Source organism: Eumetopias jubatus, unplaced genomic scaffold (genome assembly GCF_037043125.1).
Source record: "Eumetopias jubatus isolate StellerSeaLion01/CBP00866 unplaced genomic scaffold, mEumJub1_p1.0 scaffold_15, whole genome shotgun sequence".
NCBI lineage: Eukaryota > Metazoa > Chordata > Mammalia > Carnivora > Otariidae > Eumetopias > Eumetopias jubatus.
In genome coordinates, this window is record NW_028274821.1 from 80,991,832 (window position 1) to 81,004,233 (window position 12,402).

At 49.5% G+C, this 12,402-nt stretch overlaps 1 protein-coding gene across 5 annotated transcripts in view; it reads right to left on the reverse strand.

Moving 5' to 3' along the window:
- CDK5RAP2 (CDK5 regulatory subunit associated protein 2) overlaps positions 1-12,402 on the reverse strand; it is a 176,351-nt gene that overhangs the window by 45,020 nt on the left and 118,929 nt on the right. For all 5 annotated transcript variants that reach the window (XM_028107743.2, XM_028107740.2, XM_028107742.2 and 2 more), the window contains 3 exons: positions 10,054-10,285; positions 6,055-6,177; positions 1,309-1,885 (listed from right to left, as the gene is read on the reverse strand). In XM_028107743.2, the coding sequence (XP_027963544.2) occupies positions 1,309-1,885; positions 6,055-6,177; positions 10,054-10,285 (932 nt within the window). The remainder of the gene's footprint in view (positions 1-1,308; positions 1,886-6,054; positions 6,178-10,053; positions 10,286-12,402) is intronic.

A 12,402-nucleotide genomic window follows, 5' to 3' on the forward strand; every position in this document is an offset into this window, starting at 1 on the left:
GTCAGGGAGTAATCATAATCCTAACAACCATTTACGGAGGGTCTATGACCTGTCAGTCACTGCATTAGGTGGTTTTTTTTTTTTTTTTTCTGTACAAGTTACCTGCTCCTCGCAATCTCTGGACAAATGTATGCACCTCCTCGTTTACAGAGGAACCCGACTCAGAGATCGCAAAGTTAAATGGGGAAGGGTTTGGACTCAAACACAGTCGGCCCTCAAAGCCCATGCTCTGTTGTACAATCCCACCTCCTGACACCAGATCTGTCTCTTCCTGTGTCAGCGCGCCAGTGCTCGTTGGCACGGAGCAAAACATAAATTAAGGAAAACGTGGCTCCTACTAACCGTGGCCACAGTCACCTGGCCCCCACGTGGCTTGGCAAAGATGCCGACCCTTCAGTTCAACACGTTGCCCCTTCCCTGAAACGAGGACAGCACAAGGACTAGGGTGGGACACCGCAGGCCTGCACACTGCCCACAGCTCGGGGCAGCACCGTCGGCACCCTTGGGCCGTCTGCTCAGTCACGGCACAGGCTCTTTGAGCCTCAATTCCTCATCCACAGAAACACATTTAAGAACACCCCCTTTCCGGGTGATTTTGAGGAATAAATAAGAAAGTGCCTACCTGGGGGTGTGACACGACTGCCTTTCAATAAATACAAGCTTCCTCCCATCTTGGTGTTTGGGGAGGCTTGAAAACATTCACTCTGGCTCCTGACAATTCAGAACTATGGGTTTGTCTCAAATAAGTGACGAATGAAGGTCAACTTTACAAATGATCGCTTTTTTGTCGTAGCTCCTAAAGCAAAATTGTACATATCTATGCCCGTAAAATATGACCTAAGAATTCTTCTCTTTCTATGCAGGTTTATTTCCTCTAAGATGGCCTGAAAGGGTAAAGATATGGAAAATATTTATATTCTTCCCACCCTGCCTAGGACATTAGTTTCAGTCCCACAGTAAAAGCCAATAACGGGGTCCAGGAGTAAACACTACCATTCAGCAAATGTACAACTCACCGAGTGACCGGAATAATACCTTTGCCCTGAGTTCCCAGCCTGACAAGGGCAAAATCCGCCCTGCCAATTTCAGAAGACACAAAATGAGAATGTGTACAGCCACTGTTCTTTGTGGCCTCATGTTCACCTCTCCACAGGGCCCAGCTGTCCTAAACCCAACATCAAGCCTTCCCCAGTACAAAAGCCACCCCATCGCCAAGCAGCATTCCCCTGTAGCTCATGGGCTCCCGCCTAGTGGCAACACGGGGGAACTGCAGGCTTCAAGAGTGGGGGAGGCAGCGGTGGGATGTACCTGGAGGGTGAGAGATCTCTGAACTTATTCTGCAGGTTATGGATTTCACTGAAAAGCTCCACGTTCAAATTCTGCTCCTTCTGCAGCTCATACTCCTGTTCCACTAGCTGCTGTCTGAGGCCCTCCAGCAACCCGCCATCGGTCACCTCTGGAGCCAGCTGATGAAGGATCTTCATGTGCTTCACATAATGTACTTGGCGCAAACTTGAGAACGTCATTTCTTCTTCGTCATTACTACCCTTGGGCTTGTTCAGGACGTCCTGGCCCCCTTCTGTCCCACACAAAACTGTGATAATGGCCTCACTGCAATGGGAGTGCTTTTGAAGCTGAAATATGAAATTCCGGTAGCCCTCGAGCTCAGTTTCCAAGTCACAGATTTTCTGTTTTAAGTTTTCTGTATCACTTGAGGTGTTGATGTTCTCAGACTGATGGGTCCCAATCACACCGACTTTGGTGGAAAGCTGATTCTTAGAACTCAAGCAAGCAGCAACTGAGGTTGGGCTTGGAAAATCTTCAGAAGGATTCCCTTTGCACGTTGGCAAGATGGCAAGGTCATCGGGCTGGCAAATTTCAGAGTCTGCGAATCAGACACACTTATGTCAGTACCTCCTTTGCTGAAATCTACCCACTGTCCCTGCACAGCCTAACAAGCCTCTACTTCCTCTTACTTCTCAATCCACCCTCTTCCTCAGAGCAACTATTCTAAAAAGTGAATTTGACCATGATAACCACCAACGCCCAGCTAAAATTCATCAATATCCCCACTATGTTGAGGATTAAGGCCAAACTCCCTCTTACAGCATCTGGGACCCTCCACAATCTAGTTCCAGGCAACCTACCCAAAGGCATGCCCTCACACCACCTCTGGAGATTCCCAGAATTCCTTGCACACACCAGGCTGTTTTGTGTCTCTATGCTTTTGCACGTGCTGTTCCCTCTGCCTGGAATGTATTTGGTCCTCTACGCCTACTCAGTGAACTCCTACTCATCCTTTGACACAGATCTACTTCTCCTTCGGCAAAAGCCCATCTTCAAACTAGGCCAAACTGTACCTGTGCTTCCACAGCACTCTACACATATCACCCCGCACGCACACACCATGTGCTGGGTGCAAACGCAGGAACAACACCGGCTTGTTTATTTATTTACACAGCAATTAGTTGTTTGGATTCCTCTCTCACTCCTTCATGGGAGGGACTGGTTTTTCACCTTCCCGTTCTCGGGGCCTGGTACGGTACACCACCCAGACCGGAAGTCAGGAGGTCTGACAAATACTGGGGAGTCTGTGAAGTAACATTAAAGAGCAACAATTCTAAAACCCATATGACTGAGGACAGTCTTCGTTTCCACGTCTAACAGCTTAGAGGTGCCGCGAGTCCCCACAGTGAGCTGTTTCCCTGCTGCACGACCCTGCCAGGGACTATCTCCGGACAGCTGGTTCCGACCGCCACACGTGCGGCCCGGCTTGTGTGAGCAGTGGAGCCGCGCTGCAGAGAGAAGGCAGAGCTCTGAAGTCAAAGAGAAGGGGGACCGCACCCAGCTTTGCCACTTGCTGTCGACACACCAGCTGCAGGCAAGAAATTGAATGTCTCAGAGCCTCAGTCTCCCCGCAAAAGATGTCTAAGCTGCTTGCTGCGAGACTTCTGGCTCAGGCCTGAGTCCAGAGCTTCTGTCCTCAACCACATCCCACACTGCCCGTTGTCCAGGGAAAGCTCAGCTCAATATAAGGGGTGTCTAAATACTTAGGAGGCAGCAGAATATAGCAGAAAAACCCATCTTCACAATCCAACCAGATCTGGTTTCAAACTCTGGCTCTGCCACTTACCAGCTGCATGACCTCAGGCAGGTTACCTAACCTCTCTGAGCCTCAGTGGCTTCATCGGCAAAGCGGAAAGAATAGCATTTACCACGAAGGACTGTGTTGGCTGTGTTCTGAGGATCAAAGGGGACAGTGTCTGGAAAAGAGTCTGGCACACAGCAATGAACGAGCCCAACTAATACTGATATTCTCCGCTTCCCTCGAACCACTGGAAGATGGAAGAGGACGCCTATCCCAGGAGGCAGGAGGCACGAGAGCAGGGGCAACGGGCCAGGGCAAACACCACACAAGCAACCATATGGGTTGGACGACAGGGCCTGGGAGAACTCTCAGAGGGAAGAGCACACAAAAATCTTCGTCAGACTGTATATTCCAATTTCTGGGTTCTGTAACTGTTCCTCGTGGCTGTAAGCCCATTCTTATCTCTCTGTTCACGATGCAAACACCATAAAATAACTCTTTTTATTTTAGAAAGCAGCTGCTACATGACCTAAAGGAAGCGTTCCTAATACAGCATTTCTACTGTACAAAATCTGTGATAGTCACTAGGGTCAGCGGTCTCTCGGGGTATAGACATGTCATTCATCGCCGATCTCCGGGGTCTGGCACAGGGCCTGGGGCAGAGAAGGTACTAAGTAACTGCTGGTTGAATGAGTGTAAGAGACAGTCAGAGACAGAGGGAGAGATCTCAATAGGCTTCTTTTCTGGTAAATCACCTTCCAAGTCAAGGAACTAACTGTGCCATAATAACCTCATGATAATGGAATTTCCTGGCAAGAAACAATGTTCGTTCACTCAGGGGAATAAAGATCAGCCATGATTTTCATTAAGTAATCATCAGGCAGAGACAAGTGTAGTAAGACCCACACAAATGTCCTTCTGCAATGCAGACTATGGCCAGCTCTGACGCTTAGCTACACACACACATACACGCATCTCAGAATGGGGTGGGGGTGACAATGGTGTGCATTCTCCTACCAACACTTAACCTCCTGTTTAAGCTCTGCTCCTCACAACACAACAAATCTAACATTTACACACCTGCCCCCAATCTACAGCAGCTTGTGATTCAGCCACGGTAAAGATCTGGTTTCTAGGCTCCAGGGGAGCCGGTATCCAGCACGTCTCACAGCCCGGCATCGACACGGCAACCTGATTTGCTCCTCGCAGCTCTGTGGCCCTCGATGAAGGGCCAAAGGTGGATCTTTCATTTAAAATCACTGCAGTGGAGGGTGTGGGAGAGGGAAGATTACAAGCTGTAGTGTACAGGGTGAACCTGCAGGTTTAGCAAGGCCTCAGGACACACAACTATGCCAGGGCCTGGCCGAGCACCAAGCACCTCACCTATGCGAAGACTAAATGGACAGCCTTCACAACAACCCTATGAGACGTCACTGGTTTCCCCATTTTACAGAAGAGGAAATTGAGGTTTAGAGAGATAAGAACTTGCCCGAGGGTCAGGGCGAGTAAGCAGCAGAGCCCCTGCCTCAAAGCCTGGCCGCCTGCCTCCAACATCCTGAATGCTGCCTCCTGATGCATCTATCCCTCTTGCAACTTCGGTCTTCCCTATCAGGAGTGCACGAGCAAGGAGAGACCTTCCTCAGCCCTAAATGTGAGGGCCAATAACATCTGGGGAATCCCCTGCATTCTCTTCTCAAGGAGCTACTGAAGAGCAAAGAACAGCGAAGGCGTCACACATGGTAACAGTTTTGCTGAGGGCAGTCACTGAGCAAGCCAGTTCGAGATGAAAACATTGGGGGGCTACTGGGAGTGTCTAAATAACCAAGGGACTCAGGAAGGCCTTCCCTAGAAAGTGACACAGAAGCAGGGCATCGATTAAAGGGGGATCATTCAGGCAGAGGTGCATGTGCATGTGCAAAGTTCTAGAAGCACATTCAGACAAAGGAAAGTTCACTAATGCTGGGGATTTGGGAGGGAAACTGCCAGTCAGACATGAAGCCCTTAGCAATCAACTAGCTATAAACAAGAAATCCAAAGATATCCCCAGGACCATTTATTTGCATTAGAGGAAATACTACAGTTCTGGAACTTTCTACAATTCAGCTAAGGGTACTATATTGTCTGGTCAAGTGGCTTTCTCCTCAAAGCCCCCAACATTCAGAAGCATGTGAACACGTACCCCCCACACTGACTAGAGGCCTTGCGAAAGCATACACCAGCACTCAGTGCTTCCGCAGAGACTGGCGTTCTCATAGTCACCCCCTGATAAATTCAGAATTCCTGAAGACAATTAGTTCTTACAGAATGAATTAGGTCCAGATTAAAGGTGACTCTTTTTTTTAACAAAGGCAGAGGGGGTTGGATCTAAGGTAAAAAGAAAAAATGTGCGCATGTGTTCACTCTGGTTGAACGGGAACATGAATATTCTTGTATTATCCTTTGTGCTTATCTGTATGCTTAAGAAGAAATAGATCCGACTTGCCTGGGACCTCACTCATGTCCCTGTACCTTTCCCACTGAGCGACCTGACACGGCCCGCACAGCAAGAGGCAGCTCGGGCTCACCTCCGACCACCCTCCTGGGCGGCGGGAGGCCAGGGGTGCCCGCCTAACGCAGCCAGCACCACATGGAGAACCGTCAGGCTGCAGGGTGGGCCGTGGGGTCCCTGAGCACATGTACTGCGCCCGCCAGCGCCTGGCCCACTGCTGGAGAGAAAAGCGTGACAAATGGACCGGTGAACTCAGACACACAGTCTGGTGTACCCCCGCTCGTCGACCCACTTACCAGCTGGATGACCCTGGATCAATTCTTTTTTAAAAGCTCAGCTTCCTCGTGTGTTAAGTGGGAATAATGATGATGTCCTAAGATACCCATTGCGGGGCTTAGTAACAATTTTTCTATGAAACACCCCAAGGAGTGCCTGGCACACAGAAGTTGTTCAATACACACAGGGGTTGAATTCTGACCGGTCTCGTAGCTGGTGTGCTGGTCACTGTCTCCTTCCTTGTCTCTCCAGACACAGGGCATGGTTTTAATTCCCTTTTGCTCTCCCGGGCTGTCCTGGTAGGCTGTTCCCACAAAGGGCTGGGCTATAGGCATTCACGAAGAGAAAGAAAAATAAATAAAACCATAGACTTGAAACTTAGCCAAGCAACTGAGAAGAACACAAAGATACAACAGGGAAAATAAAAACACTAGGGAGGCAAAATGCAATTTATAAGATAAAATTAATCTATCGAGCTGCCATAACAGGACATAAAAAGCATAAATATACTGCAGCTTGTCTGAAATGGTTTAATACCAGGCTCTCAAAAAACTATGAGTGAGAAAATGAATTCTATAGACTCATGCCCACTTTTCTGGAGAAGAGAGAGGCCTCAAGGACTACTGGGCAATTGCAGGAGTAGCAACTGGTCGAGGCACCCTGGTGTCTCAGCAAGAAATAAAAACAGTGGTAAGTGCATGGGCGCCTGGGTGGCCCAGATGGTTAAGCGTCTGCCTTCGGCTCAGGTCATGATCCCAGGGTCCTGGGATCGAGCCCCGCATCGGGCTCCTGGCTCAGCAGGTAGCCTGCTTCTCCCTCTTCCTCTGCCTCTCTCCCTCCTCATGCTCTCTCTCTCTCTCTCTCTGTATCTCTGTGTCTCAAATGAATAAATAAAATCTTTAAAAACAAAAACAAAAAAATAAACAGTGGTAAGCGCATACAGCAAGTCCTGGGCAAAGTGCCAGGGCCTCTGCTGGGCTGAGGCACCTTTGCCCTAAGACCTTTCCTCCTGAAGTGTCCCTCATTTTGCCTTGCACTGGTATGTTTCATTATCTGCCCATTCCCACTAGACAGGGAGTTCTCAGAAGGCAGAGACTATCTCAGTCCTCTCCATCTGTCTCTGTCTCCTACACCCACTGCACGAGGCTGGGAACACAGCAGGGGCTCGGGGAATACTCACTGGACACCTGAACAGATGTCTGCATGGATGGATGGAAGGATGGATGGATGGAGAGAAAGTGGGAAAGGAAGGAGGGAAGGAAGGGCAATACTGCCAAAGGGCCACTCATCTTGAAACCTCCACTATGGTGAACCAAAGAACCTAAAGATCAGTGGAAAATACCATGGGCTACAGGTCATCAGAAAATCCATATGGAGGGTGTCAAGATGCTAGGCTTTATGAGGCGAGTAAAGGGCACGGGCCGGGAAGTCAGGCAGGCCGGTTCGAATCTAGCTCCGGAAGTTAGTGGCAGTGTGACCGTAGCCAAGTCACTTTATCTCTGAAAGTGCTTCCTCCTGCTCAGACAGGGATGATTGCTGTTCCTGCCTCAAGGACTGTTAAGAAGATTCCATTAGATCGTGTACTTAAAGTGAGCAGTGAGGCTGAAAAAATAACAGGAGCTCATCTTATTAATGACACAGGAAGAGCAAGACTCCCAGTCGCCTCCCAGCCCCGAGCCACCTGGAAAATCTCCACATCGGATACAGTCTCCCACCCCAGATTGCCAACTCTTCCATGGCAAAATCCCAAATAAGGGGACGCTTGGGTGGCTCAGTCGGTTAAGCATCTGTCTTCAGCTCAGGTCATGATCCTTGCTCAGCGAGGAGCCTGCTTCTCCCTCTGCCTGCCAATCCCCCCACTTGTGTTCTCTCCCTCTATCTCTGACAAATAAATAAATAAAATCTTAAAAAAAATAAAATCCCAAATAAGCTCAGTGTCCTCCCTGAACATGCACCTTGCCCCCTCATTCTAAGGCCCCGGGCTGTCCCTCGGCACTGCTTCTCCTGCGGCTGTCCCCCTGGAGTGGAGTCCAGCCCCTGGCCATCTTTCTCACATCCCCTGTGATCCCAGACCTAGAAGAGTGTACGTGCCTTCGCCCTCTGCTGACACCTCCAGGTCATGCTCTCTTCCCTAAATACTCCAGCTCTGCGGCTCATGCTGCCAGACCTCCAGCGACTACCCGCCTTGCTGCAGTCACCCGAGGTCCCAATTCCGAGTCCCCTGAGCCTTGCCGACAGCATGGCTAACTGCCCTGTGTCTCCGCCCCGCTTTACGGTAAAATTCCTCAGAGCTGTCTATTCTTGGCATCTCAGTTCCTCTCCCGCACCGGCTCTCTGGAACCTGTGCCAGGCGGGCCTCAGCCGCACCAGGGTGACAGCTCCCTCCAGGTCACCCGTGATGACTCCCCGTCACTAAACCCCAAGGCCAATCCTCAGGCCTTGCCTTACTGACTCACAATATTGGATACAGCGAACCTGCTCTTTACTCAGCTTCTGATATCATCCTCTCGTGGCTCCGTCCCTGCCTCCCTGGCTGCTCCTTTTCCTTCCAACCCCTACTCACTGGAGAGTGCCAGTCTCGGTGCCTGGGTCTGTTCCCTGTGTCGCCAAGTCTCAGAGCTTCAAATACCAGCAATATGCTGACATTTGCTAAACTGACGGCCCTGTATCTCCCGCTGCCGACCTGGCACCGCCATGGGGCTGGTCAACAGGCGTCTCAAGGAGTCCCAAACCAGACACCGGCTGCTGGTCTCTGCCTCTCCCACCTCAGGGCAGGACAGCTCCATCACCCTGATGGTTCATGTTACCAATGATCTTTTCAAGCACAGGTCGGCCTACATCTCTGCAAGAGCCAAACACAGAACGTTTCCGGCTCTGCCAGCCACAGGGCCTCTATCACACCTACTCAACTCCACAATCCCCGTGCCAAAGCATCCCAGGCAACGTGCAAATCAGTGAGTGGCACAGTGCTCCAAGAAAACCTAAAAACGGCCATCGAGCTTGGCCCACGGGCCGTAGCTTGCCCATCCCTGCTTTCAAGCTGAAGTGAGATCACATCACTCTGCTGCTCCAAACCCTCCATTTCCGGTCTTACCTGAGTGAAAGACAAAGCCTGAGAACGGCCTCTGCGGGCCCACCTGATGTGCCACCTCCCTGACCTCCTTCCAGCCTCCTCTTCCCCACTCTACTCCGGTCACATAATTGGCCTCCTTCCTAGTCATCCAACATCCCAAATTCAAAGCAACATCAGGGCCTTTGCCCTTGTTCCTGCTGCCAAAAACGCACTTTCCAAGCTGACCGTTCCCCTCCTCTCCTCGAGGTTTGTGTTCAGATGTCACCTCCCCAGGGAGGCTCTAGGATCCTGCGGATGGCAGCACACTCTACCCCGCTCCACATTGCCCATGCCCTCAGCCCTGCTTTCCCTTCCTCCCCAGCACCTGCTGTCTCTCGCACGCTATCCCTGCTCATTGGCGTACTATCTTTCTCCCCACAACAGGAAGCTAGACACAGACTTAGATCATCTGTTTTATTCACTACGTCCCCAGGGCCTAGCACACAGCAGGGTTTCATCAATACTTTTTGAATAGATAAATAAAAGATTGCTGCTGTTGTTCTTGGTATTATCTGTTGCTGCCACATGCTTACAGCAGAAGTTCAAAATCAGAAGTCAACATGTGTACTTCTGTGGACTCATGAACCCTCTGAAAACGAGGTCCAACACTACCTGTGTACTCACCTACACTGCTCTGTGATAGGGTTTGGAATTAGCCCTGAGGAAGCCAAAGTAATATAGCCTGGACATTCTAGAAAACCCCACCAAGAGGGTTCTCACTTATATACATGATACCACACGCCTGAGGCTTCCACAGACAAAGCCAAAAAAACCCACCCAGATTCAAGTCATCCCACAGCCGGGGTAGCTGCAGACCATACCAAGTGAAGGGAGTGGTGACCTCACAAGACCTGCGAGCACTTACAAGTTCCCTTTATCCACACTCCAGGATAAAATAAAAACAATAGATTCATTTTCCTTATTGTGTTCCTTTGATTGTGTATTTGTCAAGAGTCAAGATTAATCACTGTAATTCATAAAATTTATACTCAAACTTACTGCAGTTCTAAACAACAAGGTTGACATTTCAAGCAGCTCTATCAGGTCGTTCATCTAGCTCATGGAGAATACATTTTTCTCAGTGCTTACCTTTCTGTACCGTTTTGTCTGGCGCTGGCCTCCCCTCCATCATTGCTTCAGCCAGAATTAACTTTTGGTGAAGTTGCTTATTGCGGATTTTAAACTCCTTCAGCTCCCCCTGCAGCTCCAAGATTTGGCCCTGCAGCTGGGCCACCATCTCCTGGGTGACAGGGAGCCGATACACATTTCCTAATGACCGGGACGGCTTTATCAGGATGGGCAAGCGGGACTTCTTAGCTTCCTGAAGAGACACACGCACAGGACAATGAATGCACTTTCTCTGGTCACAGAGGCAACATTCTCATGCCAACCTTGTAAAACAGGATTCAAACCGGCTGTCCAGACTTCTGGTTCCTAGAATGGCATCTATGTTTATCTCCCAGTCTACAGAATTTGTGTCTTGGCAGGTCCCTCCTCTGACTGGCAAGTGCCAAGCTCTTCCTCCTCGACACCCTCTTGGCCCTGGCCCACTGTCTCTGTGGACATCCAGATGCTCAATATATGGCAGTCCTTTCTCCAATACAATCTTTCTAAATAACATCTTCTTGCTCCCTATCTATTTCCTCATTCCCACCCCTCCAACCCGCTCCTTAGTCTAAACCAATCTGCTAGTCCACAAGAACCACCCCCGACTAAAGTTCTCCGTGGCTACCGAGTCACTAAGCCAGTGGCCATCTCCCAGGCTCAGAGCTCCGACCTGCCTACCCTCAACATCTTAATTTCCACTGGCTTCCGGTACTCTGAAGCCAGCCCAGCACTCAGCTCCTTCCATCCACCACCCAAGTCCCCACCCCAAAGCTACGCGGCTTCAACACCCTCCGTCTTGGTGAATCACACCACCATCCCCTCACTGCACAACCCAAGCCTGCAAGTCTATCGAACTGCTCTTTACACTCATCACCCACTCTTGCCACTCGCCAGGCTCCATTAATTCCAGCTGAGCTCTTTGTACTCTCCCCACCCCCCACTGCCTCCATCCAACCCCAAGCCGTGGCTGGCACTCATCTAGCCATGGCAGCCACCTCCTGAGCGCCCTCCCCCATCCCTTCCTGCCCTTTCTAGTCCACTCTCCATACTGCAGCAGAAAAGGCAAACTTAACATTCCTCACCTCTGTTTACAACTACTGGAACACTTCCCCGTCTCTTTGACCAAGGTCAAAATCCCTACCACAGCCGCCATGCTGTACATGACCTGCAGCCCGAGTCACTGCCCCTCTGCCACCTCCCCTATTCCCACACACTCACCTTCTATCGGTTCCTCAAATGCCTGTGTTCCTTCCACCCCAGGGCCTAGGCATACACTGTCTCTTCTGCCTACAACACGCTTTCTTGCTCACCCCCACCTCTTCCGTAACCCCAATACATTAATCAGGACTCCACTCATATGTGTCTTCCTCGGGAGAATGGGCCTTGATTTACAAGACCAGATCAGGCCGCCCTGTTAAGGACACTCACCGCCCCCTACAATTCTTTAGGGAGAACATTAGTACCATCATAATTAAATGCCTGTGCAATTATTTGTTCCCTGTCTACCTTCCACACTGGCCTATAAGCTCCAGGGTTCAGGAACTCTGCATTTCTTGGTCATACTCTATCCACAGCTTCCAGCACAAGAACATAGTAGGTACTCAACAACTATTTGTGGAATGAACATACAAACAATAACTTAAGAGGCCAGATGGGGGTGCCTTTCAAGTGGGGAGAATTTTAAATATATTCAAAAGTTGGAAAGAGGCACCAAATCTAGAATATATAAAGAGCTATTACAATTCAACAATAAAAAACACAAATATTGACTCAATTAAAAGATGGGCAAAGGGTGTGAAAGACACTTCTCAAAAGGAGACCTATATATGGCCAATAAACACATGAAAAGATGCTCAGTGTCATTAGTCATCAGGGAAATGTAAATCAAATCACAATGAAATATTGCCACTCCCAACTCATTAGGACAGCTTATGATCAAAATAATAACAAGTGTCAGCAAGGCTGTGGAGAAACTGGAATCTTTGTGCCTCTGGTGAAAATGTAAACTAGGAGCAGCTACTGTATAAAACAGCCCAGGGGGTCCTCAAAAGGTTAAACATAGAGTTCCCATATGGCTCTGCAATTCCACTCCTCGGTGTTTACCCAGGAGATGCGAAAACACATGTCCACGCAAAGACTTGTGCATGAATGTTCATAGCAACGTTATTCATAATAGCTAAAAAGTAGAAACAGCCCAAATGTCCATCGACTGATGAATGGATAAATAAAATGTGCTACATCCATACAATGGACTATCGTTTTGACAATAAAAAGAAATGAACTGCTGCTACAGACTACAGCAGGAATGCACCTCGAAAACCCTACTACACT